The sequence below is a fragment of the Simochromis diagramma genome, unplaced genomic scaffold (assembly GCF_900408965.1).
Source record: "Simochromis diagramma unplaced genomic scaffold, fSimDia1.1 OVJJ01000402.1, whole genome shotgun sequence".
Lineage (NCBI taxonomy): Eukaryota > Metazoa > Chordata > Actinopteri > Cichliformes > Cichlidae > Simochromis > Simochromis diagramma.
In genome coordinates, this window is record NW_024386972.1 from 6288165 (window position 1) to 6315095 (window position 26931).

Consider the following 26931-nt stretch of genomic DNA (forward strand, 5'->3'; position numbering starts at 1 on the left):
TCTCCCAGCCCAGTAGTTACCAATCATGCGAAGCATTGCTGGTTTAACACGCTGGGCATAACGACTTGATTCTAACAGCAACCCAATGTTGTCGTTAATTGTGCATACTATATGTTGTGATGATCTCAGTTCAGTCATGGTGTGTTCTGCAATCCTGCTGAATTGTGTTCCAGTCTCATCGACTGTGTATGAGCGTACAAACAGGCGTCTGGCGGGGATGAATCGGAATGTCTTGAGCCTTAGCATCACATCATCATGGTAGGTGTCAAAGAAATACCCGCCCAATTCGAGCAAGCAGCTGTGTTGCAGTTGACTGGGATGAGCTGTTTGACATCCGTAGCATGTTTCCTGTAGAAAGGCGTTTAGCGCCAACATCACCAGGTGGTTGGTTGCAAGCTTGATGTCGATAATAGTTTCCTCACACAGACCTGATCCTGTAGGATCCTGCAGCAGTAGCAATTGTGGAGAGGGGCGTGGGCTTGGTGGGGTCTGGATTAGCAATGCTGGTGGAGGTGGGGAGTCTGAGAGGTCCCATGCTTGCATGTCTCCCTCTGAAAAAATGAGAACAATAAAAAGATGTTATATTTTGTTGCATAGACACACACACACACACACACACACACACACACACACACACACACACACACACACACACACACACACACACACACACATTAAACCTACCATTTGGTTTATTTAGTTGTCAGACGACCTTATGATTTTAGGTTTGCACAGGGCAGAAGGCAAACCAGTCTTCGGACAAGTCGCAAAATCATCAAAAACAAGGCGTTTTCTAATACCCTGGTACGCAGTGTTGAGACTGTCCCTCTTGATGGCGTCGTCAATCTGGCTAAACAGACGCAGCATAGGTCTCCAGTCACACCACTGTATAAAAAACATGTCCTTAAACCATGTAGCGCGCTCTTCTATGCTCAGAGGGTAAGGATTTAACCTCCAGTTTTCAACCCCTCTGACAGCAATAAGACTTTCCCTGTCATCACATACACTGAGAAAAATAAAGTCATCGGGGCTGCGGTTGAAGCGATCAGCCTCGACCCTGTAAAGCTCAGGGCCTGTTGGACTGGTCCACTGCGAAACATACAGCATCTCTGGAAATCCCACACTGTCCAAGTCCGCACAAACAACAGTGCGAAAGAGTTTCCAGTTTCTAGTAGACATGTGTTGTGTCTCCCCCCAAAACACTCCCTCACCACAATCTACACGAAGTATAACTACTCCGTTGGTATATTTAATGGTATACACATACCCATTACTGCCTCGATATTCTAGCTTAAATTCAGTCCCATCTACGGCATTTTCACAGCGCTGCTTTTTGCGACGAGGGCCCTGGAGGCCTGCTCCTGCAGACGTACCTAGTACGGCTGTGGCTTGGGCGATGTCCTGGCTGCTCGTCATGGTTGATGCAGATGTCATCCTGCACTCCTTAGTTAGAGGTGTCTGTGTTCCTTAGGTTGATCTGTTGATGCTCCAAATGGCGAAGGAGTCCGTTTTATATGTATGTCTGTTAGCCCAGCCCAGTAGGAGGTGTCATTACACTCTCCCGGGTTGGACATGGTTTCTGCTGGCCTCTGACATGATAAGACTAGTTGCATTAAAGCCATTAACTGTTTATGAATATACACCTTTGGTCTGGGATGCTCTTGATAAGGGAGCCTCTTTTGTTTGCTTCATGACTTCTTTAGCAGACTGTTGGGAGCCTAGCTGCACCCCCTCTGTCTAACTGTTACAGAGTGTGGGAATTAACTGTTTGTGAGAAACACCTTTGGGCTGGGATGCTCTTGATAAGGTCTCCTCTTTTGTTGCTTCATACCTTTTTACAGACTGTTGGGAGCCTAACTGCACCCACTCTGTCTAACTGTTACAGAGTGTGTGAATATGTGTTTTTTAGAAGTATCACAGCTTATTTCTAAAAGAAATACATGTTGTTTGCGGTGCTCTATTTAAAACTATTGGCCTGTGAAACTTTTAGAAAAGTGAAATGCCCCTAAAGTAGTTAAATCATCTATGTGTAATCAGCGAGTCTAACTGTTGCAGACTAGTAGATAATTATAAGACTAGTTGCATTAAAGCCACATTGAGGTTGATACAGCGCTAGTGTGAATATGTACTTTTAGAAGTATCACAGTTTATTTCTAATGGGATACATGTTGTTTGTGGTGCTCTATTTAAAAAAACTACTAGCCTGTGAAACTATTAGAAAAGTGAAATCTTCCTAAACTAGCTAAATTAAATGCTGTGTGGGAATACACGGTTTTTAGAAGTATCACTGTTTATTTCTAAAGGGATACCTGTTATTTGCGGCCCTCTGTTTGAAAACTATTTGCTCCTAAATAGCACTGAAGAAAATGCAAAAGGCTCCTAACTAGTTAAAATACCCCTAAAGTAGTTAAATTAAATCAGCTATGTCTAAATAACAGAACTCTGAGACCTATACAATCCTTTAAAAAGAGTTTAATTAAAACACATAATGGTTTCATTAAATAATACGCTATTAAACACATGTGAACTCATATGACCCCTGGACCCACATGCATGTGCAAAAAGTCCGTTCTCGCGCACGTGCACACGCACATGGACGCGGCGGGGGATAGGGAGGGGGGGGGAAATGCCCACGGGGTGGGGGGTGTGTGGGGTGTGTGGGGGGTGTGGGGGGAGAGGGGGGGGGGGGGGCAAAAAAAGTATAGGTATATTACTACTGCAGTGGTCAAAGGGCAGAGCCAGTGTTGTGTAAAATGTTGCTCTCTTTCACTTGTTGCTGCACATCAGACATAAGAAACTTTATTTTCTTTGTACTGTAAGACAAAAACAAAGCGAAAGAGAGACCTGAGATTAGCGCCATCATTTCCCATTTAAGGTGTGTGCCTTCTTTCTTTACCATCCGTTTGTGACACAGCTGTTGACCCGTAACTTGATCATTGAGCTGCTGGACATGGCCAACAACCCCGAGCTCCACGCTCCCCACACAAACACCATGGATGACATTGAGCTGGAGGTCAGTTCTCACAGCGTAGCTAAACTCACTGGATAAGGACATTTGATTTTGTACACTGTGGATTTGAAACCAAACAATCAAGATGTTATCAACGTGCAGCTTCATTCGAGTAGTGTGTTACCTGTTTAGGGTTAGTGTCTTTTCTAAACAGGGCGTTCCATTTCAGACGCTTAAAAGTGATTGAACACTCATGTTTCTACTATTTCACAAGGAGTTAAATGGATTAAATATCTGGAGCTTTCAACATGGATCATTTGGGTTCTTTTTCTCTGGAAATCAACAATCTGGTACTTTGGTAAAAGGAAACCTACACTCTGCAAGAACACTATCGATGAGGTCGTCTTAATATTGTTTTCAAGAGAAGCCTTCACAAATGGAAATACAAAGTTTACAACAGGGTGCAATCCGCTGGTTACACTCGGGAACATGAAGGCCATATTAGACTTTGACTGAAAACACCTTTGGAGCATGTCCAGTCTGGAAAGATGAACTTGTACCAGAACAATGAGAAGACAAAAGTATAGAGAAGGAGATCGGTTGCATGCATGGCTGCCAGTGAAGCCAGGTCAGTAGAGTTTATTGATGATGTGACTGCTGGATGAATTCAGGAGTGCACAGGGCGATAATCTCACGCTGCAAAACTAACCAGACAGAGCTTCACTGTGCACATAACAGCGAGCAAACTGCTAAACCCAAGAATTCTCAAGGTAAAAAAAAAGAAAAGAAAAAGATTTCCAATGGTCAAGTCAGTCACCTGATATCAGCCCCACAGAGCGTGCTTGTCAGTGACTGAAAACAAAACTGCACGTAGAGAGTGACCAGCAAACCAGCTGCAGTGGGACGTGGCTGCAGTAAAGGCCTGACAGAGCACTGAAGGGAGGAAACCTGCATTTAGTCTAAAGTTCATCCAAGAACATCCAAACAGTCACTGTGAGCCTCTGAAGATGGGGACTGAAAATCTGCACTTTAATCACATCTTGATTGTTTGATTCCAAGTCCACTGTGATGATGTACAGAGGTGAACTTACAGAATTCTCTTCCTTCGGAGAAGCTGGGATTGACTTGTTTCCGCAGTGATTTGTGTCTGTACGGTTTTTGCTGTCTTGACAGGTTGGGGTAATGGCTCCTGACAAGATTCAGTTAGCAGGGAAACACCTGCCTGTGGAAAGGACACCGTCTGAACAACAATGTGAGTCCCGCCCCTTCCACACACACGGCACACAGTGGGTGGTTCCTTACATATAGCAGGATGAGATTCCTGGCGACTCGTCGTCACAATGAGGTCACCGGCTTTGTGCTAGAATTGAACAAAGGGAATAAAAACCCTGCAGCTTGTCTCTGATGCACTACGCCGTGCAGTGCACTTGATGGCTGAATGTGTGCCTGTGTGTACATATGTGTACATATAATATATGTCGGTTGTACTGGGAGAGTGGTTTCATTGTCCCATTGTATTCAGCGAAGCAGCTTGTAGAATATGAATAGAAACAAAAGCCCCTCAGTGAGCGTGCTGACGGCTGCTCTCGCTCTGTAACCATCCACACGTGTGGGACGGAGGCCTCGTCAGAGGATGGCGCTGGGAACATGCCTGCTGTCTGACTTCATACTGCTCAGATGCCAATGGGCTGCTTGTGTTCCTTCTGTGACAGACTGTATTCACACACCAAATCATAAATCAGTCTGGTGTTGACCTCAACTTCCCTTACTAGTGTAGTCTAGTGTGCTAGACGCAGCCCCGTAAGCCACAAACACCTGCACTGCCCTTTGACCAGTATGGTTTTAGAGGCTTACACAGGTGCTACAATGTAGCAATGTATGCAATGTATCATATACTGTATCTGTCATTGTCAACACTGATACAATGTATATTGTTAGTGCCATGGTCTGTGTTACACCTCTATGCTTTTAGTATTGATTAAATAGTATCAGAAACAAGATTACTGTTTTATTTAGCACAGCCAGTTCATGTACATGAGTCTGGGGAAGTATAGGAAGGTCATTCAGTCTTACTGCTACGCTGTGTCCCTCCAGCTTTTCCATATTTGGATGGAAGTTGTCTCAATAAATGTGCAGTTTCTAACCTTTTTACAACTAACGAGCCTGAAAACCAGTTTTCTCACCTTTGTCCATCATCTTCTTGTTGCTGTCGTCCTTTGCTGAGCTTCTGCTGCATTACTCAATACAAATAATTACTTTAAAATACAGTAATGCAGTAATTAGCCTTCACCAAGCCCTGCTCTGCAACAGTAAGGTGTTGGTGTTCTGCTGCATGTTTCTGCACGATGATCTTCATGCAGTAACATGACTAACCATAACTGTGACATGAGCAACCGATGACTGCTGGGCAAAATAGTTTCCAAAGTATTCTCTTTGTTGAGGTGATTGAATCAGAAGATTAACTTTTGAAATGTTGAGAGCATCTTTGTAGACCGCTCCTTTGATCCCATTTCAAACAGAAAAACTTTGGACTTCTTATTCAAATTCACTTGCAGGCGTTCAGCAACACCTTGCAAAGTAACTGAGCCGAAACGCAGCAGCAGCTTCTGCTTTCTGGTTTAGTCATTTCCTCATCTCCTGCTTCAAAGCGAAATGATCATGTGATCGCTGTGCTTCCTCCTTTCACATCACAGTGAAGTCATTAGAGAAACTGAGGCAAGATGCTAATAAAAGCTGTTCTGCAGATCTTAGTCGAAGACCTTGCATGCTGCCAAATGTGTGCACTTTCTGATTTCTTTACAAACAAACTAATGACTAGCTTAAACGATGTTAAAAGAAAACGCTGCTAACTATCTGATTACTATGGAAACCAGTGTTTTCACCTTGTTTCATCCTGTACAGTAATGACATCACAGTACTGTGTACTACATGTACAGCAGTAGTAGCTGAGATTCTCCACTTGAATTGGGAGATGTAAAAAGACAGAATCCAGTTAACTGCGGTCTAATGACATCTAGTGGTAAGATTTGATGCATATTGTGCCATTACTTGATGTTTTGACCTGTTGGCTCAAGAAAGCAGTGCAAGGAATTGCCTAAACTGATGTTATAAATACTCCTTGGTCGCATTTTGTGCCCTGTTCTTATTTCTCTTCTTACCTGGCTGTTGGTATTCCTATCATCTTGGACTTTTAGTTTAAATTGCTAACACCCTAAAACTGACTGAATACCAACAGTGAAAGCATTCTGTCTTCAGTCCGCTGCCCTTTTCACATTTCTATTTCTTATCATAATTTCAGTGTGATTGTTTTGTTTTTTTAAATTTCATGTTTAATTTTTGAATTTCTTTGACTGGTGATGCTGTTTTTTGCACCCAGCTCCATCCCTGTTTGGGCCCTGACTCAATATCAGTGTACATTTGATACATTCCAGTTATAATTGTAGGGGTGGGAGTTAAAAAGCTTGTCTTCATCCCACTCCTTTTCGAGCTAAACTTGTTTTTTTCTTTTTTTGTGTAATTGTACATTACAATAACTTTATTATTTGGTTGCTCGAATAAAAGACATTCATTCATTCATTCATTCATAATACTCTGTAGTAACAGAGCAATGTTCATTCGATTTGTTACTTTGCCTGACCTGCAATCAAAAGTGTCACTTTGACTGAGCATTAAGACACACACACATGCTTAGGAATACAAATACTTCTATTGAATTGAAGGAGGCGTTGTCTGATGCATGTCAGCTTTCACTCCCCACACACAGGCGTGTTCCAGGCTTTAAGATTAATGACAAATGTCATACTCTGATATACTACAGGTAGAATAAGCCATCTAATGTCATAAAAGCTTTACTGTGGGAGCTTCTAAACCAGCTGTCATCTTGTCTCTCATTTGAAACCAGTAGCTACTATTTATCAGCCCCTAAATGCTTATAAACCTTTTGATTCTTCCAGATGATTTTGATGGTACCTTGTTTATTGTGTTCAGACGTCTCTTCTCAATGACACTTTCTCATCAAGTAAAAATGTTATTCTCTGATATCTGTGCTCACCTGATGTGTGGGGTCATGGCTGCAGACTTCACTCGGCCCTTGTTCACTGCTGATGTCACAGGTTATCTCTAGAGTGCACACCGATGGGAATCGGTGCACCGTAAACACTGTGAAAGTACCAGGATTGTGTGTGAATGTGTTGGTCTGCCATTGTTAGCGTGCTAAGCCCAGTGTTGTGTTCTTTTTGCAGTTGACCAGGTGAAGTTTGGGCCTCCGCTGAGGAAAGTGACAGAGCCTTATCCTGACTTGGTAATGCATGTTTCCTGCAGGTATACTGATGGCATTCAGTCCATGACAACACGCGGATTTGACCAAAGGTTGTGTTTGGGTTTTCCTTTCTGCAGGCCTGTTATGATGACTGGAGTCTGTCTGGAGATGAAGGAGGCTCACCGTAAGACCTTTGTTTCATCTTTCTTCAGTTGCTTATTAAATATCGTTGTTTTTGGCTGTTGAGATGTCACATTGGCACACTGCACACTATAATATAACAAGGTGCATTTAAAAAGTTGCTAGATTGGATCAGCTGGAGGGAAGTTGTGTTCTGCTGTGGTTGATTGTTACTCTGTCAGGTAGCTGGGAAAAGGTCGCGTGGTAGCCACATCAGTCATTTGTAGACTGGGCTAGGCTAACTTATCTGGATTTTTATATTTTTGTTTGTTTTGTTTTTATTTACAAAATCCAGCTGATGGGTAGCATGTATAACTTTCAAAACGTCAGAATTGCAATTTTGAAAAAACTTTGCATGAATTATTTTAGCAGGTGTTTGCTTTGTTCAGCCAACATGGAGTGATTTTGGTATTTTTTCCAGGATGTAGCACCATAAATCGTAACTCATAAAAGTAGACATGTGGTTCCTATGTGGCCAGAATGCCAACTTATCCACACAGTATGAGAACAGTATTACTGCAGGTACCAAGAGAACCGAGTGTCCTCCCAGAGCAATGAGGAGTAACCTGTAGTAAAAACAAATAAACAAAAAGAAATTTAGCATGATTTTTTCTAACTGCATAACTTTGAAAAAGTTAACTGTTTGCAGTAAGAGTGGATGAATCGATTTACACCAATAAACAAAACACGAATCAACTGCCGACTCTGTTTAGTTAGTTTGTGCCTCTGCCCTCCAGCTGATCCAATCTAGCTGCGTTATTCACAGATTGTGATAATGAAGTAATGCTCCTTATGTCTGGATACTTCCAGGTGCCAGTTAAAATAATGGAGACTATACTATTGGCCCCTTTATCACGTACACGTTGGTAGTGCTGTGTTGGACCCTTTTGCCTTCATGCCAAAGATTCAACAAGGTGCTGAAAACATTCCTTAGAGACTTCGCTTCAAACTGACATGATGGCATTGCATGCACTGCTGCTGCACATCCAGGATTGCACTGAGACCTTTGACCGCGGAGCACAGTGAACTCGCTGTCATTTTTAAGACCGTTATCCTGCTGAAGCAGCTGTCAGAAAATGGGTACACTCGTTTCACACGTCACTTCTCTTTCTGATGCTCAGTTTGAACTTCAAGTCCAACAGATGTTTGCATTAATGAGCAACGACCGGCGAAAATCGAGTGTACCCACAAGTGTACCTAATAAAGTGGCCAATAAGTGTATATTTATGAAAAAAAGATGGTTGCATAATCTATTTAATTTATTTTATTTTGTTTTTAAAATGATGACATGTGCACAAAGGAATCGTTTACAGTTGTGATCAGACGTTTACGTCCACTCTGGGCTTTAATCAACACAACAACATCTTTAATGACTTAAAAAAACACCAAACTTTAAAAAAAAGTTTTGATTTTCACTAATCCACATAGAGTCAAAGTATATATGCTGGCTGCATATACAGTTTTGGTTAAATATTTCTTAACAAGTTGTGACTGGACACTGTTGGTAGTCATCAACAAGCTTCTGGTGTAATTCTATCGAACCACTGTTCTTGGAAAACTTGGTAAATTGGTTGGTTTCCTGGTACAGACCCGACCTCAGTTGAGGTCAGAGCTTTGGAAAGGTGATTTCATAAGCGTCATGTTTGTTTTATCCATTCTAGAACCAGTGATGTATGTTGATGTGTGTTTGGGATCATTGTCCTGCAGTGTTCCACTTTGTGTAGCCTACCATTACCACCGGCAGCAAAACAGCCCCAAAGCATGATGTTATCACCACTACGCTTGACAGTGTTCTCAGGTTTGAAAGGCTCACCTTTACTCCTCCACACATACCAAACTACTTTTCTCTAGAAGGCGTTTGGCTTGTTCGTGTGGGCAGCTGCAAATTTCCCTCAAGCTTGTGTCGATTTTGGAGCAGGAGCTTCTTGCTTGGTTAGCACCCTCTCAGGCTATGGCGATGTAAAACTGTCTTCACTGTTGACAGTGATGCTGGTGTTGAGCAGTTTCTGGTCCATGCCAGTCTTGAGTCTTGAACCTTGGTGATTTGTGGGTTGTTCTTTAACGCCCCGGCTCATTTCCTGTCATCCAAGGGTGTTTGTCAAAGTCTGGAAGAAAACCCAAAGTGGTATAACTTGTACTAATGTACTAGTTTGAACTGATGACCTTTGAATCTGCAGAGACCCTGACAATTTGCATAAACCTACAATTCTCCTTCTTAGATCTTGACTGAGTTCCTTGGACTTCCACATTGTTCTGAGTATCGGTCAGTCCAGTGAGTGACACACTGAGGATGTGGAGAAGTGGGTGAAGAATTTGTCTGACAAACAGCTCACCCAAGCGGAGAAAAAAATCCATCCCGCTAGTCGAACTGATCACGAGCCCCTGAAACGAGACCCAGGAAGTGTTTACAGTAAGAGGGGGACAGACTGTCTGAAGCAGTTAGAACAAGACAAAGCTACTGACCGGACCTCATACCACAGGTCACAGGCTCTCTGTGAATGGTACTCGTGGCCACTGATCAGTGGTTGTTGTTCCTTCAGTGGGCTGGTTTCAGTCATTATGCAAATGTCCTGTTTATAAGATTGGAAACCTGCAGTCAGCTGAGACTGAAGAAGTCACCTGGATGCGTGACGAAACGTTTCTCCCACTGAAAATGTCCAGATGAACAGAATCAACCTTTGTGGATTTCCTTAGCTGGATGATTGAGCATGCATCAACATGATGTTTCAGGCATCTACATCATGAAGCTCATTGAGAGAAGGCCAAGGGTTTGCAGCATTGTCAACAAAGAAAAGTCTACTTTGAAAGTATAAGATGTATTTAGAATTATTTATCAATTTTTTCTTCGCGACATAATTCCATATATCTTGCTTCGTATATTTGTAGTTACAAACTGAAAACATCAGTGTAGAAAGTCGTAAAAATAAAGGAAAAACATCAAATGAGAAGATGTGTCCAAACTCTGACTCTGTGTGGATCTGCAAAAAATCTAATTAAATTCAAACTTGTACACCCAGATCTTGTTTTTGTTTTTTAAGTCATTAAAGAAAATAAATCATTAAAAGTCCATTAAAAGGCTTTGTAAACATTTGACCACAACTGCATATAATCCCTGCTGCAACTCTTCAAACATATAACTGGGTGAGTTGTGTTTGATGGTAGGTAAACTGGAAATAACCCTTGGCACAAAAACGAGTGCTCTAAGCCTGAGTTTGAAATGATAGACGGTGATCAAACCTTGGGTTAATTCCTTCTTGGGCCATTCAGGCCTGTAGTCAGATAAACATCAGGTCTTCGTGTTGCAGGAGCCTGTTGGAATGTGTGGAGCAAGCTCTCGAGCTGAGGTAGGCCATGTCCATTAACTCTAGCCTTTCCTAACACCAATGTCTCCCCATCCCACCTGAATTCACCTGAAATAAGCTGCTTGTCATGGAATTATTCTTGATATGAAAATCAACCATTGTCTGTGTGTTGGGTATAATCAGCAGGTTTGTGTTCAATCTGATCTAATCCCAACCTCCATGAACTGGAGTTTGGGAGCACGTTTGATTTAGCACAAATGTACGTGTTTTGTTTTGTTAACTTCTTTGGGTTTGTGTTACTTGTCACTGATGTGGTGCTTGTGCTGATTCCCTCACATTATGTGGAAAACTGACTAGTGCTAGACTTCGGACTGTGCAGGGTTTTTTTTTTTTTCTATTTCTTCTTTTTATCCAGAAACATGATGTCGTTGGATATAGGAGGGGAGCTGTTACCTCCTGCATAGTGTTTGATTCTAAAAGGTTTCCACACCAGCACCGCCTCAGTGAACGTCTGGTGTTTGCTTGCTTTGTTGTAATGTTTCCTTCCGATTTTTGTTCATGTCCTGCTCTTAGCCAACCCTCAGCATCTCCAGCACCTGCCTTTATGTCCGGCTTGTTTCTATTATGCTTGGTGTGGATTTCATTATAAGACGTCTTCGCCTTCTAGAGCATGACCATTGTTGCTCCTTTGTCTTTCAGGAGTTTAACCATCAAGAGAGTGCCATGTGCTGATGTGAGTGTGAATCATTCTGCCATAAACAAAATCTCTGTCGCAATTCGGTCACTCTAGAGTTGTTCATATATACTGTGTCTGTGTGTATCTTCAACTTTTATATACTAGTTTATATGTTGCTAAAGGTATTCACTCACCTGTCCAGGTCATCAAATTCAGCTGTTCCAACTTGTATAGAATCAATTGGCTTCAAGTCGATATGCGTGTGAAGGCAGATGAGCAAATACTTTTGTAGCATGTGCAGTTTCTACTCTTCCATACCAGTTTAATATGTGTACACCTGAAGATGACAAAAAATGCTTAAAAATGCAAAGTGTTTTAATGGAAGGTGAAAATTGTGCGGAAAGCTTTAATTATGACTTTCCATCAGTTTCCTGCCTGTGCGTTCTACTAACTTTAAAATTAAATTAGTTTTCCTCAAATTCTACGTTTGCCTCAGTACAGAAGCAGGTTATTTGTTCCAACCAGCCTCTAGGTGGCGTGGTTTTACAGTGGGTAACTCTTGTTCAGACCCCACCTGGGGCCTTTCTGTGTGGCACTGGTGCGCTCTCCTCCTGCCTCTTGGGGTTTCGCTGGGTAACTGGCTTCGTCCCAGTGTAAATATGTAACGGAGCGGAAAGGCTGAATTTTATTTCCAAGATGTTTGTGTTTTTTTTTTAAAAGGAAGGAAACCTTCCTCGAAACGGGCAGAGCAGTGGAGCCGCCAAGGGAAAGCACACAATTAAAAACTGTAAGATTAAAAATATAATTTATTATATTTAAATAGTTAAAAATGTAAAATGAATTAAAACAACCTTGGCCAAGGAATAACACAATAAAAAGCAATAAAACACATTAAAAGTCCAGTGGCATCCGCCACGATATAAAAGTCACAAAGAACTAAAAAAGTCCAGCGAAGTGATGTAAAAGGGAAACCCAGCGGAGTCCTCGCCTTCCTCCCCGCATTCCGCGTCCTGGTACGCTGAAGAAAGGGAGGGAGCGGCAGTCACTATTCTTTTCGGCAATTTTCATTCAATAAAAGGGGCTAAGTCGAAGACTTACCCCGGGTGGGCAGAGCTCTCAACTCCGCCCGCCGCTTCTTTAAAACTGCAAATCGGCACCAGCTGTCTCACTGCTTCTGCTCTCCCGCAGTGCACAAGCTGGCTCTTGTCGTTATTGCCGTCTGACTGCCCGCTGTGCGTCCCTAGTCGCTGGTGGTGGCGCGTCCCCAGTCGCTGGTCATCTCCTCTCGAACGCCAACTCCAACCCTCTTATGTGTCATTGAGCACTCTGTAAATTACCTTGCCTTTCCTCTCAGGTGTGTCCAATTAGTAAAAACGGGGGAAAGGGCGGAGTCTCTCCAGGACAATTTGACGGTAACTAGAACATGCAAACTAAATAAAACACTGCACAAAATATAACCAATACATGCAATATAAAAATATAAATAAGTACACTTCACATTAAAATACAGCACAGCAAAACATCCGTCCTTCCCTGGATGACATCCCCCCACACTGAAATATTGGCAGTCCCTGCTAATGCTCCATCTCTCTATAACGCTCTGGTGGAATCCCACGCGTGGTCCTAATGGACCGTCTAAGGGACATACCTGAATCACTCTGGTGAGGTGACACACAGTCAGTAAGGGGTAAAAACCCATAAAGCACTGGCGTTGGGAAATCCGAAGGGCCTGTGGTTGGCTCCTCCGTAGGAGGGGTAAAGTCTGTTTGAGGAGCAATGCACACTTTTAAGGCATTCCTATGTAAAGTTTGTATATTACCCCCCTTTTCTGGTTTGACCTTATACACTAAGCCCGTATCTCCCACCCGTTCCAACACCACATACGGCTCAGGAGACCACCAGGAACACAGTTTTCCTTTGCCCTGTCTGTTTCGATCACGTACCCAGACTCTCTCCCCGGGCAACAATGGAAGGGTACAGCCTCTTTTCTCATACTGACTTTTGTGTTGGGAGGCTGCACTACACATCTTCTGCCCAGCCAATCGATAAGCTAGGGAGAGCTTCTGATGATGGGAACACACCCACTCACTCAAACCCTGCCTCGCCTGTTGGGGGCCCACACCTAACACCACATCCACAGGCAGACGTAAATGCCGACCAAACATCAAGTAGGCAGGTGCGTAACCGGTGGAGCTATGGATAGTATTGTTATAAGCATGAACAAGTTCCGGCAGATTTCCTACCCACTGGCTCTGCCTAACTGATTCTAGTGAGCGAAGTATGTTCAATAAGGTCTGATTGAAACGTTCTACACTACCATTCCCCGCAGGGTGGTAAGATGTCGTGCGGCTTTTAGTTATACCATAGGTATCACAGAGTTGTTTCATTAATGCAGATTCGAAATTAGACCCACGGTCGGAGTGGAGTCGGCCTGGGCAACCAAACGGCTGGATCACATACTTCCATAAAGCCTTTACTGTAGTCTCTGCTGTTTGGTCTATTGTAGGGATAGCCCAAGCGAACCGAGTAAACAGATCAGTCACCACCAGTATGTTTTGATAAGTGTCAGTTGGTCGGCCTAAGGACAGAAAATCCATGCCTACAACCTCCAAAGGGTATGAGACTGAAATAGGGTGCAGTGGAGCCCTAGGTTCTACTCTCTCCTTTTGTAGACTACAGGGGACACAACCCAGATGAAACTGACGTACCTGCGCTTCCATGTTAACCCAATAGAACCGCTGCCGTATCCGAGAGAGGGTTCGATCTACCCCCGCATGGGCAGCAGCCTCATGGATCTTCCGCCACACCTCATGGCACCTGGAACTAGGACACACAACTTGATAACGAGTCTCCTGGGTATATTCGTCCGACACTTTACGGCACAGTACTCCGTCTTTAATAAAAAGTCTTTTTTGCTGCTGTAGGAGTCGCCGCACACCATGCGACAATGCCTGACGTTCTGACTTTGTGGATGCGACCTGAGCTTCCAGAAGTTGTTTTACCACTTGAATATCCGGATCGTGAACTTGTGCTTCTGCCCAGTCACTCCCCTCTACCTCACAGGTCAATTCAATGGCTGCTGAAGTGACTCCACGCTCTGATCCAGCCCCCTCCAGGTGCTCTGCTGGGACAGTGGGGAATCGAGAAAGGGCATCAGCATTAATATTGCTCTTACCCGAACGATACTTGATCTCGTAGTCGAAAGAGGCCAGCTGGGCAACCCAACGTTGTTCTACTGCGCCCAAGCGAGCAGTCTGTAAATGGGCCACAGGGTTATTATCAGTATACACAACGAATCGTGCACCAGTCAGATAGTCTTTAAACTTTTCGGTAACTGCCCACTTAAGGGCTAACAGCTCCAACTTGAAGGAACTATAGTTCGCGTCATTCCGTTCCGTGTGGTGTAAGCTTCTGCTGGCGTACGCTATTACCCTTTCTTGACCTTCTTGAACCTGCGCCAGAACGGCTCCCAACCCGCACCCACTGGCATCAGTATACACAATAAAGGGAAGGGAGTAATCTGCGTATGCTAAAACAGGTGCTCGCGTTAATGCTGCTTTGAGGGCCTCAAATGCCCTTTGACATTCTGGGGACCACTGTACTTTGCGACGGTCTGTTTTCTTGTTCACAGGGACCCCTGTCAATAATGCATTTAAAGGGCGTGCGATTTTAGCAAAGCCGGACACGAAACGTCTGTAGTAGCCAGCCAGGCCCAAAAAGGATCTGACTTGTCTGATGGTATCAGGGACCGGCCAATCCATCACTGCAGAAATCTTATCAGGGTCTGGTCTTACACCATACTTATCCACTACATGCCCCAGAAATTTCACCTCCTGTTGCAGGAACTCGCACTTGTTCGGCTGTAACTTCAACCCATGACGCCACAGCCTCTGAAACACTTCATCTAGATGCTGTAAATGAGACGAAAAATCAGGTGAATAAATGATAATGTCATCTAAGTACACCAATAAAGACTCTGCAATCTGTCCACTCAAACAGTGCTGCATCAGGCGTTGAAATGTAGCGGGTGCATTGCACAGACCAAACGGCATCCGCTCGAACTCAAACAACCCAACTGGGGTCGTAAAAGCAGTTTTTTCTCTGTCCATCGGGTCCATTTGGACCTGCCAGTATCCACTGGCTAAGTCCAGGGTGGAAAACCACTTCGCTCGAGTAAGGCTTGTCAATGTCTCTTCTATTCGTGGCAAGGGGAAAGCATCTTTATGCGTCACCGCATTCAATTTTCTGTAGTCCACACAGAACCTCCAGGCGCCATCCTTTTTTCTCACCAAGACAATGGGTGCAGCCCACGGGCTACAGCTTTCCCGGATAACTCCCTTTGCCATCATATCTGCCAAGAGACTCCTCATTTCCTTATACATTGCGGGGGGCAAAGGACGATACCTCTCTCTAATGGGAGCTGCATCACCTGTGGGGATACAATGATGCACCAGGTCAGTCCTCCCGAAATCTTCGTCATCTTTAGAGAACACCTTCTCCCATTTAAGCAATAAAGCACGTAGCTCGCCCTGTTGCAGTTCAGACAGGTCAGGTCTTTCAATCAGTTTATTCATCTCCTCAGGTAATCTCCCCTCCTCCGTGGGGGCGCCACTATCGACCAGAGCCACCTCCACCACACCGTCCGTCCCAAGGGACAGGCTCAGGTCCTGTGAGCCATGTACGTCGGCTTCATCCACGCAGGATAGTTTTCCCAGTTTCTGGTAGCGACCTATAAAAAGAGGATAGGGGTGTGGGTTACAAATCCTCACTGGCACTTTCCCGGCCCTTACCATTACAAGGGTCCTCGCCACCCCCACATCAGGAGTTTCAGGCAGTGCCTCCACCAGGGCACAATAATCCGTTCCTTGCGGACCCGTCTGAGTCCGGCCCCACACCATTATTTCACTCCTCGGGGGAACTTTAATTTTGCGTCGGCCAGCTAGCCGTACATACCCCACCATTCCATCCTCCACTGTACTTGCTTCTATCCGTCTGCATGTTGCGAAGGCAGTCCTCCAGGCCTGTTGATTCGTTAATTGCTGTGGGACAGGAGCAGTCTTTTCTGGCCACTTAAATACATTCCAACAGGCAGTCACAACATTCATACCAACAATCAGTGGGTGCGTGCAATGGTCATCTTTTACCACCACAACCCCGCGTCCAGGAACCTTAACACCTTCTACTTCCATGTCCAGGACAGCATAGGTGGTATAGGGAATTTCCAGACCATTGGCAGCTCTCAGCTTAAAGGCGGTTGGAGTTTTCTCAAGCTTAGCCTGGGAAAAATGCTCATTAAACAAACTCTCCTGTATCAACATCACTTGTGATCCTGTATCCAACAAGCCTTGAAGCTCCACCCCCTCGATCACTATGTTCACTGTTGGACACTGCCCAATAAATGTTTCTGTGGCCCTCAATTCCTTAGGTGAACCAAAAGCCCCCGCCCCTCGGACCTCAGCAGCAGGGTCATCTAGTTTAAACTTGGCTGGGAAGACATGGAGGTCTGGCAAAACCTAGCTATATGTCCTGCTTGCTTACACCTCCGACAGATAGGCCGACCTTGTGCATCCCAGCTAGCATTTGATTGTCGCGGTCTTCTCCTAAACTGAGGTGCAGGCGGAAGAGTAGCTACAGCTGGCTGAGTGGAGCCTCTAATTTCCCTTACTAGCTCTTGTGCCAATCCTTTAATTTGTGCCTTAACATCCTCCAGTATCTCCTGTTTTAACACCTGCCTCCAATCTTCTTTCTGTTCAACCTTAAAAGGAGCATGAGACTTATTTACAGACAGGCAGGTTACCTCAGACTGGGGCTGTACATGTTCTGAGTCCAGGAGTAGTGCCTCCTGGCGTATGGCAGCAAAATCTTGGTCTGGATTGCGCCGCACATAGACCTTCAGTGCCTGACTTACAGGGCCCTCCCGCAATCCTAGCAACAATTGATCTCGCAGGGCTGCATCAGAGGGGACATTATCTGGATCATGCTTTCGCAACCTACAGTATAATTCTCTCAACCGCAAAATAAATGAAGATACGGTCTCACTTGAGTTCTGAGTGCAACTAAAAAACTGTGACCTAAGAACTGGGGCGGGGACACGATCACCATATAAAGAGTCTAAAAAAGAAAAGATTTTTTGTACTTGATCTCTTTCACTGGTTTCAAGAACACTGACCTGACGTTTAGCCTCACCTGCTAGCGCTCCCAACACAATAGCAACTTTCCTCACTTCAGGCAAGTCCTGAGATCCCAGCAGCCCCCGCATCTGCTCCTTCCACTCCTGATATTGCACATCCTGATCAGGCCCTTTAAACTTCGGCAGCCACGGGGCTCCGGGATATACAGGCATCATCATATTTGCTATTCCCCTGGCTAACCCAACTGCTCTTGGCTCCGTATCCTGTCTCGACAACGCCAATTTTGTAACGGAGGGCGGAAGGCTGATGTTTTATTTCCACAGTGTTTTGTGTTTTTTTTTAAAGGAAGGAAACCTTCCTCAAAACGGGCAAGAGCAGTGGAGCCGCCGAGGGAAAGCACACAATTTAAAACTGTATGATTAAAAATATAATTTATTATATTTAAATAGTTAAAAATGTAAAATGAATTAAAACAACCTTGGCCAAGGGGTAACACAATAAAAATCAATAAAACACAACATTAAAAGTCCAGTGGCCTGCGCCACGACCTAAAAGTCCCAGGGAGTTAGGAAATCCAGCGAAATAAAAGGGAAACCCAGCGGAGTCCTCTCCTTCCTTCCCGCATTCGCGTCTTGATATGCTAGAGAAAGGGAGGGAGCGGCAGTCACTATTCCTTTGGCAGTTTACTTTATAAAAAGGATAAGTCAAAGACTTACCCAGGTGGGCGGAGCTCGTCAACTCCGCCCGCCGCTTCCTCAAACTGCAATCGGCACCGCCGTCTCACTGCTTCTGTTCTCCCGCAGTGCACAAGCCGGCTCTTGTCGTTATCGCCCTTTTTTCTCTCATCGTGTCTCTTTCCAGTCGCTGGTCATCTCTTTTCCTCTCCAGCCGCTGGTCGTCTGCTCCATCTGATCATCTCTACTCTCTCATCGTCTGTGTCTTTCCTCTGTCTGTCTCGCATTCTCCTCTGTCCGCCTCCCCTGAACACCGGCTCCAACCCTTTTATGTCTCATTGAGCACTCTGTAATTTACCTTTCTTTTCCTCTTCAGGTGTGTCCAATTAGTAAAAAAACGGGGGAAAGGGCGGAGTCTCTCCAGGACAATTTGCCGGCAACTAAAACATGCAAACTAAATAAAACACTGCACAAAAATATAACCAATGCATGCAATATAAAAATAAATATGTACACTTCACATTAAAATACAGCACAGCAAAACAACATCCGTCCTTCCCTGGATGACATCAGTTAAAAGCATCAGTATCAGCACTTGCTATCAGCAACAATGGCCGCGTATTTACTTGGGATTGGATCCAAATTTTGCAACATCACATATCACACACACCACTGTTTCAAACCTTAGAGTGAAATGTTTTCTTTGTAAAGTTGTACAGTTGTCATTGTCACAGTCTATTCCAATGAACCGATCATACCAGTTACTATATGAAGCACAAACTTGCATGTCTATTTGGTTGAAATCGGATGTTTTTCTGGGTATATGTTGCTGACTAAAAATGACCATTTATTGACCTGAGCTTCATACTGACAGTTTTTTATATTAATCCGATAACTAATAATAATCCACAACTGGCTATCTTCAGCAAAGTGCACAGCCCACATTATTATTGCTGTTAGCACGCAATAATCTGTCAAACAAATTCACAAAACTACATGGTCATGTTAGTTAATGCTTGATGGCCAAACTATGTGTTAACAGCTGGAGGGGCTGTGTCCTGCATTAAATACAGATGGAGGACAAATAAAAGAGAGCAAATATTCCCCAACATAACTTGTGACCAGCAGAAGATCTACGTCTGCTGTTTCGAAGTTTTAAAACAAAAATAGGCTCATTTTGAGCCTCCTTTCAAAATAACACAGGAAACATGGAGAGACAAGGCACGATAACACAAGCTTGACAATGGAACATGGAACATGTAGACATAAAACACATGACAGAGTGGGGATGCATGGAACACAAGGAGAGGTAAATGAAAACAGATTAGGGAAACCAAGGCACAGGTGTAACTTACACGTTTAACATAGGGAACAAGACAGACTACACAGAAGACAGGACAAGACTCAAAAACATGGCGACCTGGAAGAAACATAAATTAGACCAAGACATACTAAATAAAAATACTAAAACTTATCATTATCTCATAAGAAATCAACAATACCAAATAACTCAAAGCGCTGGGTCACAGACCCGAGACGTTGACAGAATAATTGGAAAAGTTGTTATTGTAAGCATCAAATAGCCTTTAAATGTGCTACATTTGCATTAGATAGAACAAGGTGCAATAGTTGCTAATAAAACATACTAACTTAGCTATTTCCTTGATTACTGATAACTGTGGTTTACAACATTTCAGTCCTGTTAGACAGTTTTTGTTTTTTTCATTTGAAGCACTTTTGTAAATGAGTCAGACGCTGATGTCATGTGTTTGTGTAAGAAGTTTTCCTGGTCAACAGATGTCGTCACCATCTAAGACCGATACATTCCAACAGGGGCGGAGCGTGGGGGTGGCTTACTGGGCTTAAGCCCGGGTTGTTTTGTCAGAAGCCCGGGGTCTTTTGGAGTGTAATTTTTTCATAGTTAGATGCCTGGCTGACAACTGTATAAAACAAAAAGTACACACAATATTAGAAGCACATAGTGCACACTGTGGGAATTTACGACTGTGCGTGAATCCCCCCTGATATTGGTATGATCCGAGTTCAGGCACTAAGCGACTGAGCGAGGGGGCGGGGCAGCTGCTGCCAGCAGTGAGTGCGCTGTTGGAGAGACGGAGCCAGCCATACTAAGGAGAGCTTAAGTTTGACCAGGTACCAAAGCAAATCATTCATACCATACAAATAATGTAAATATGACGGTGTATCACGAAAGATTGATATCAAACTGATCACTTGACCAATATTACGTTACTTGCTCTTCAAGTGAATCAACAAATGGCGAAATGAAAAGCCAAACAAATGCTATTTTTTTTAGAGAGTCTTAGCTTACGTGTGTTTATTTCATATTTTCAGTTCTTACCCTCCCCGACTAAATCGGTTTCAGTTATGTACTGAAATATAAGAATGGACATTAGAGGCTTCTTTCAAAGAAAAAAACTCAGGTAAATGTTATTTTATATATTATGCTTTGTATGTTGTTCAGTATATTTCTATGCAAAACAAGAGGGATTTCAGTACACAGCAGGATATTCACATTTGTAACCAGATATTTACATACACTTTAGGGAGAAAACATAAAACATTTTTACTGTACAACATCAATTTAGAGTAAACTTTTGTTTTAGATAAATATTGAAATATATTTTGAATTAGTTAAATGTCAGAATAAAGAGAGACAGAGCTGTCTATTTTCTATCACTTTGATCAAATTTAGGAGTACATGTACACTAAGTTTGTTAATTAATAAGAAAACTCCAGACGATTCCATTCTGAGCTGAAGAAGCTTCTGATAGGTTAGTAGAGTCCATGTGAGTAAATTGGTGGCACAGCTGTGGATGCATATAAGGCAAAACACAGAGCCTGTTTTTTTGAAATGGGAAAATTAAGAGATATCAACCAAAACACCAGGAAAAGAACCATGGAGCTCCATAAGTGTGGCTCAGTTTTGAATACAATTTGGTGCCATTTACAATTAAGAAATGCAGATAGAAATACAGATAGTTTCTCTCTTTACTCTTTTCCCTATATGAAGTCATTCTTTTTTGAACAAAACTCAAAACAGAGCCTATTAATCTTTCAGTCATTTCTAACCCCCCCCCCCCCCCCCCCCCAAAAAAAAAAAAAAAAAAAAAAAAATCCCACATGCATACTACCCTTTAGGGCTAAGCCCCGGGAGTTTCAAATGTCTGGCTCCGCCTCTGCATTCCAATGAACTAGGCACACCAGTAAAACAGAAACTATTCTCCCTGTTCACTAGAAGTGGACTATTTTTCTGGGTATAAGGTGCAGAACATAAGTGGTCCTTTATTGACCTGAGCTTCTTATTCACAGTTTTAATCACTGACATCTTTTATATTAATTTGATAACTAATAATGATAAACAAGAAACTTCCTTCAACAAAGCACACATCATGGTACACAACAATCTTACAAACATATTAAATAATTTCAGTATTGGGAAGGTTACTTTTAAAATGTATTCCACTACAGATTACAGAATACATGCCCCAACATGTATTTTGTAACGTATTCCGTTACGTTACTCAATGAGAGTAACATATTCTGAATTCTTTGGATTACTTAATATATTATCATGCTGTTTACAACAACATGAATGTACTATTGCTGTGTGATTTATTGCTATTACTTAAGGATAGTCGCCATACCAATAACAACTAGATTTTTAAATCTTAATATAAAATGAGTAACAGTAGGTTGACATTAGGTAAGGCTGCACTTTTAGCAGTGATCTCCTATTCTGCGCATATATAAAACAGGTCTGTGGCTCCGAACCGCAGTAAGGGGACCTCTGGCTAATATGTCGGGTTCTGTGTCGGGCTTGTAGCCAAAAACTAGCTTTGCTTTGTTGTCTGGGTCAACTTTGCTAGCGAGAGACAGAGAGAGGCGCTGAAAGGCTGCTCCAATGGAACTTATTGTTTCGGAGGAAAACACAAACACAGTCGAGTCTTAATTATTTACTTACAACTGAGCTACACTGCCCATAAGGCTACATTCTTTAGGTATATGCCTGTAACACTCTACCTATTGCTTTCATATGAAAAAAATTTTTGAATAATAATTTTTTAAAAATACTTCTTCACGTCATTATGCAGGCTGAAAATAGAGGTGACATGGGCAGCGAGACTGAGACACCGACATTAGAGCCTCTTAATGCGTGTTTTGTTTGGGTTTCCTCCGGCGTTGAATTACCAAAAATAGAGAAGGCACAGCCTAATATATGAAACAGGAAAAGACCGCCGTGTAATCCATTCATTTCAACAAAGTAACTGTATTCTGAATACCACCTTTTTAAATGGTAACTGTAACCGAATACAGTTACTCATATTTTGTATTTTAAATACATAACATGTGTTCCGTTACTCCCCAATACTGAATAACTTACAAAACTACATAACCAAATAACATATTAGTTAATACATGATAGCCAGGGAAGTAAAGTCTTTATGAAGAATTTTCAGGTATCCATACTTTCAGTGTTGTGCCAAAAAGTGTTGAACTGTGAAATGCAGTATTTCCATCAGCTCAACAAACATCAGCAAACACACAAACACACATTTCATGGCTGATGATGCTTAACTGAATTATGAAGACTATCTATTGATATGTTTGTGTTTGTAATACAACTTATCCTATTTGATCAAACTACTATGAAAGTTTTATAAAAGGGCTTTTTTTGTTGTTGTTGTTTTGCTATGTGAGGTTCAGAAATTCTCACTAGTCTTTTCCAATGTCAAGATTTCTGTCAGTGTATGCTCAAATATGGGACTTTACAGTACTGCCTGAATTTCTCTTCATACTTTTAAATAGCCAAGTCGTGGAGATTTTTTTTTTCTTGTGTCCCAAATTACAGATTCAAATTCAATTTTTATCGTAAGAAAGGAACATGAATGTTTCATCTTTAATAGTTGCTGAGATATTCATGTTCAGACATGGCCTAAGATTTCAAAGAGTGAAAATCATATTGGCAGCACCTCCGACTGCCCAAATAACTCTAAAATTTTGTGTGTTTCATTAGTGTGGTATAATCACTGATGCTGTGAAGTAACTAGCTGCATTTAGTCACAGTAGTTTTTACACTCCTCCTTCACGCTGCAGCTTTCTCTGTAGAGCTCAAGATGCAAGAAAAGTCCAAGTTGTGTACTATTGGTCTTAAAACGTGTACAAGATAATCTTTGATCAAACTGATTCAGTTCTGTACTATTTATATATGAAAAATAAACACTTTTTTAAAAATCTTAGATCATTTCATATACAGTAAGATGGAGACTTAATACCATCTGTTTTTTAGACCTTTCTGTTCATTTAGAAAATTTCCAGGGTGCCGCTGAGTTGTCCAAAAAGTTACCTCCTGTCTTCTTTTTGCAACCACATCTGTCTATTTATTTAGATTATAAAACATTTTTTAGTGTGATTATGTACATCAGTTTACCAACAGCATGAACAGTTAGTGTGATATTCTGTTATCACACTAGCAACAAATTATATCACTTTTACTGAAACCTGTGATTCATGGATTTGTATTAGACCTGACTAACATCATTTTCCTAGTCTACAGGAACACCATAATATTATTAGTCATCATCAGCATCATTTATCTCAAAAAAGTGAGATAAGAGTAAAGCTTCTGAGTGAACGTCTGGGTTTAGATCAGAATGGTTCTGCTTTCTTAAAAAATATCCAGTCTTAATTTTTGCTTTTACATTTTATTTAATGCAACTTCAGACAAAAACATAAAAGATAATCAAATCATCCTTCCCGATAGAAGACAGAAATTGATTCTACCAAAATAGAATATTACATATGAAAGCATTAGCGAGGCATCAGTCACTGAAAAGACGTTAAAACATATTAGTTCAGTTTGGTTTCACACTTTCAGACCTGCACACTGTAGCTGTACTTGTTGAACACAAGATGGAAGCGAAGTCCAAGTTGTGCTTTGTCACTTTTACAGCATACAAAACAAACGATACTGCCAAAAGAACTTTAAATGATGTAAGATCTACAAATAAATAAGACTAACAGGAAAGACACGAGAGAATATTTAACATAAACTGTGCTACTTTTCATCTGAAAGAAAGAGGGATAAAAAAAAAAAACCATAATATGCAATTAATACAAGTCATCTTTAAGTGAACAGTGAAACCATAACCATATGAGGAGTTACAAATACATAAAAATAAGGAGGAGGAATGTTTGAGAGGGTCGTGAAGGAGCACTGGCTCATTTAACCCTCATATCTCATCAAGGTTATTATGTTGAAGTTAAATGAACTTGAAAAGGTTTCAGTCTTCATCAGCTTCACCAAATGTGACAACAGTCGTTACAACTAACGTTTCAACAAATTTAATGATGAGTACATGGGGAACATTTTCTTTATGTTCGCCAAACACTGAAGTCTCCTCAGTCAGATCTTCAGACAGTGGAAGCTCTGGAGATGAAGGAGTCGACAACTTCAGGGGCTGCAGATTAAAAGAGCAGAAGAGAAAAACACTGATGGTGATTAAGAAACAGGAAATCTTCTCTGGATTAAAGATTATTGTGTTTTATGTTGCTAATCATCTTCTCTAATCCTGGACTGGAGGTGTTACACATTTATCCTTGTGTTCTGGGGTTCTCACTTTTTATTCTTAACACAGTTACTGTGTGGAAAAAGTTTGTGGTTACTATAATCATCCATCATGTCCCTAATGGATAATGGATAACTTCAAGAAAGCAAACGCTCAGAAGCACAAGGAAAGTCAGTGAATGATAAAAAAAAGCTGTTCTCTGGAATCCCAGAGTAAAACTTTAGAGCTGAAAATGAGCTCCAAAGAATCAACTGCTAATTTTCTGAGCACTCTGTGCGGTTGTATAAGTAGCTGAATAAAGATGATGCTGACTAGTTATCGCAGATCATCCATGATTGAGTCAAAGTGCCTAATAAACCTATTAAGATGAAGCTTTATGGTTTTATATGGGAGTATGAAACATTCTGGATCAACACTAAAGAATGAAGCACACTCACCTGCACATTTCTTTGTCCTCCTGATGGATCAACTCTGTCGCTTTCACTCAAACTCATCATGGAAACATTAACTGGAGGCTCTGGGTTGTTGTTGACTTTGTTGCAGAGTGAACATTTAAAAGACTTTTTCCACTTCTCACATTCTTGCACACAGCCGTTACAGAAGCTGTGGCCACACTGCAGCACCGCAGGCTCAGTGCAAACATGTGAACAAAGTGGACAGCAATCCTCAATGAACGCTTCATCACTCCAGCTTAAACCACTGTTGGACTCGTCATCTGTCTTTGTGACTTCAGAAGGCTCTTCATCGACTTGATCTTCAAAGCCTGAATCTTCACGTTCTCGAACTTTAAAATCTAGAACTTCATCATTTGGATCTTTGTGACTCAGCACTTGAGGCCAATCTGGTGCAAATTTAAAAAGTACGTTAATAAAGGGTAAAGAAATAGAAATGGTATGGTTCATTTAATCACATTAACTGCTTAGTAACAAACAAATCGTTGCAGATCAATGAAGATTTAAATGTTTGCATGATGCACAGATACAGATTGTGCCTTGCACACAGACAAACCCGCTGTACAACAACATTTTACCTTCAGTGAAGTTTACTGTGAGGCTGTGGTGTTTAATGCTCCTCAGTTTTTCCATTGTAACATCCACAGCATCTTTCTCATTAATCTCTACCGGCTTGTCCACAGTTTTCTCTCTGAAAGTGTTCTCTAGGTCGCACATTGTTGGATTCTCTCTCTCGTATGAAACGTAGAGCTGTGGGCTGATGGTGAAAGTCCAGAAACGAGACATTAGAATTAATTTATAGAAGAATTAAATTTTTATTTAGGCTTAGAAATTGCGTTTTTTTTTACCAGCAGTTTCTGGCTGCATAGAATTCAGCAAATACATTTTCTATTAAAAGCAAGAAAAAGAAAAAAGACAGGAAGCAGAAAATTTACGCCTGGTTTGTTTTACTCTTTGAAAAGGCTTCTCAAAGTTTCAGCTCTAAGTGCCAATAAAAGAGCCAACATAGGACTTATAGTTGTCTAAACATTACTGAGGTGCATTAACAGCTGCTGTACTTTGCATAATGAGGAATTTATAGCTCATCATCTGTCTGCAGCTGTGAGAGCATACCCCAGCACGCTGCAGAAAGTGACCAGAAGTCAAAGCCCACACAGTACAAAATTTACATTTTAACTTAAAATAGATTTTAAAATGGAACAAACTTATTAATTTGATGCTCACCTTTGTCTTTCAGGCTAACTCCAAGTAGCTCCTGGTGTTTTCCTGTGTAGAGCTGGTCTTTCACTCTTCAAATAACCAACAACTTGCACACCTTGCTCAAGTTATTAGGAACAGAAGGGGGCGGGGCTGCTGTTTGTTAATGTGGTTTCTCTTTAATGCGATTGGTCAAAGTAAGCGGACAAACTAACCTCTCGACTTGCCCCTGTTTTTGCAGGGGCAGATTGAAGGCGATGTTAAATTGACTATACGCTTGTTCATTCACGGTTCTAATTATTTGACATAATTTATAGTAATATGACAACTATAAATATGAATATTCAGCAAAGCAAACATCATGACACAGCGTCATCTGTCAATTTAAGAAACTAATAATGTCAAATTTATTATTTCTAGATTTTGCCATTTTTTCTTACTTTGGGTTTGTGTCAGATATCTGTTGTTATACCTCTTGAAGCCACACAAGACGATTTCTATAACAGTACATATGAGGGTATTTG

At 41.9% G+C, this 26931-nt stretch overlaps 2 protein-coding genes across 3 annotated transcripts; one reads left to right on the forward strand and one right to left on the reverse strand.

Annotated features, from left to right (window-relative positions):
- The first annotated feature begins 2713 nt into the window (after positions 1-2713).
- Positions 2714-11705, forward strand: LOC120738235 (mitogen-activated protein kinase kinase kinase kinase 2-like). 2 transcript variants are annotated; one of them, XM_040039430.1, is made up of 6 exons: positions 2715-3013; positions 4124-4202; positions 7192-7250; positions 7346-7392; positions 10694-10732; positions 11390-11705. In XM_040039430.1, exons 1-6 carry the CDS (start codon positions 2951-2953, stop codon positions 11478-11480), a joined length of 378 nt encoding a protein of 125 aa, XP_039895364.1. In that variant the 5' UTR covers positions 2715-2950; the 3' UTR covers positions 11481-11705. The 2 variants fall into 2 exon arrangements, with proteins under 2 accessions (XP_039895365.1, XP_039895364.1); XM_040039431.1 differs by lacking the exon at positions 10694-10732 and having other exon boundaries at positions 2714-3013.
- Positions 11706-23680: 11975 nt separating this feature from the next.
- LOC120738227 (zinc-binding protein A33-like) lies at positions 23681-26766 on the reverse strand. The gene is made up of 4 exons (XM_040039420.1): positions 26435-26766; positions 25789-25967; positions 25196-25599; positions 23681-24650 (listed from the first exon to the last, which is right to left on the reverse strand). Exons 2-4 carry the CDS (start codon positions 25925-25927, stop codon positions 24474-24476), a joined length of 720 nt encoding a protein of 239 aa, XP_039895354.1. The 5' UTR covers positions 25928-25967; positions 26435-26766; the 3' UTR covers positions 23681-24473.
- Between the last annotated feature and the right edge of the window lie 165 nt (positions 26767-26931).

Coding starts and splice junctions, on each gene's coding strand:
- LOC120738235 (XM_040039430.1), top strand. CDS start 2,951: ATGGCCAACAACCCCGAGCTCCACGCTCCCCACACAAACACCATGGAT. Junction 3,014..4,123: donor TGGATGACATTGAGCTGGAG/GTCAGTTCTCAC, acceptor CTGTCTTGACAG/GTTGGGGTAATGGCTCCTGA. Junction 10,733..11,389: donor GAGCAAGCTCTCGAGCTGAG/GTAGGCCATGTC, acceptor TTTGTCTTTCAG/GAGTTTAACCATCAAGAGAG.
- LOC120738227 (XM_040039420.1), bottom strand. CDS start 25,927: ATGTGCGACCTAGAGAACACTTTCAGAGAGAAAACTGTGGACAAGCCG. Junction 25,600..25,788: donor CACAGTAAACTTCACTGAAG/GTAAAATGTTGT, acceptor AATTTGCACCAG/ATTGGCCTCAAGTGCTGAGT. Junction 24,651..25,195: donor GAGGACAAAGAAATGTGCAG/GTGAGTGTGCTT, acceptor TTTAATCTGCAG/CCCCTGAAGTTGTCGACTCC.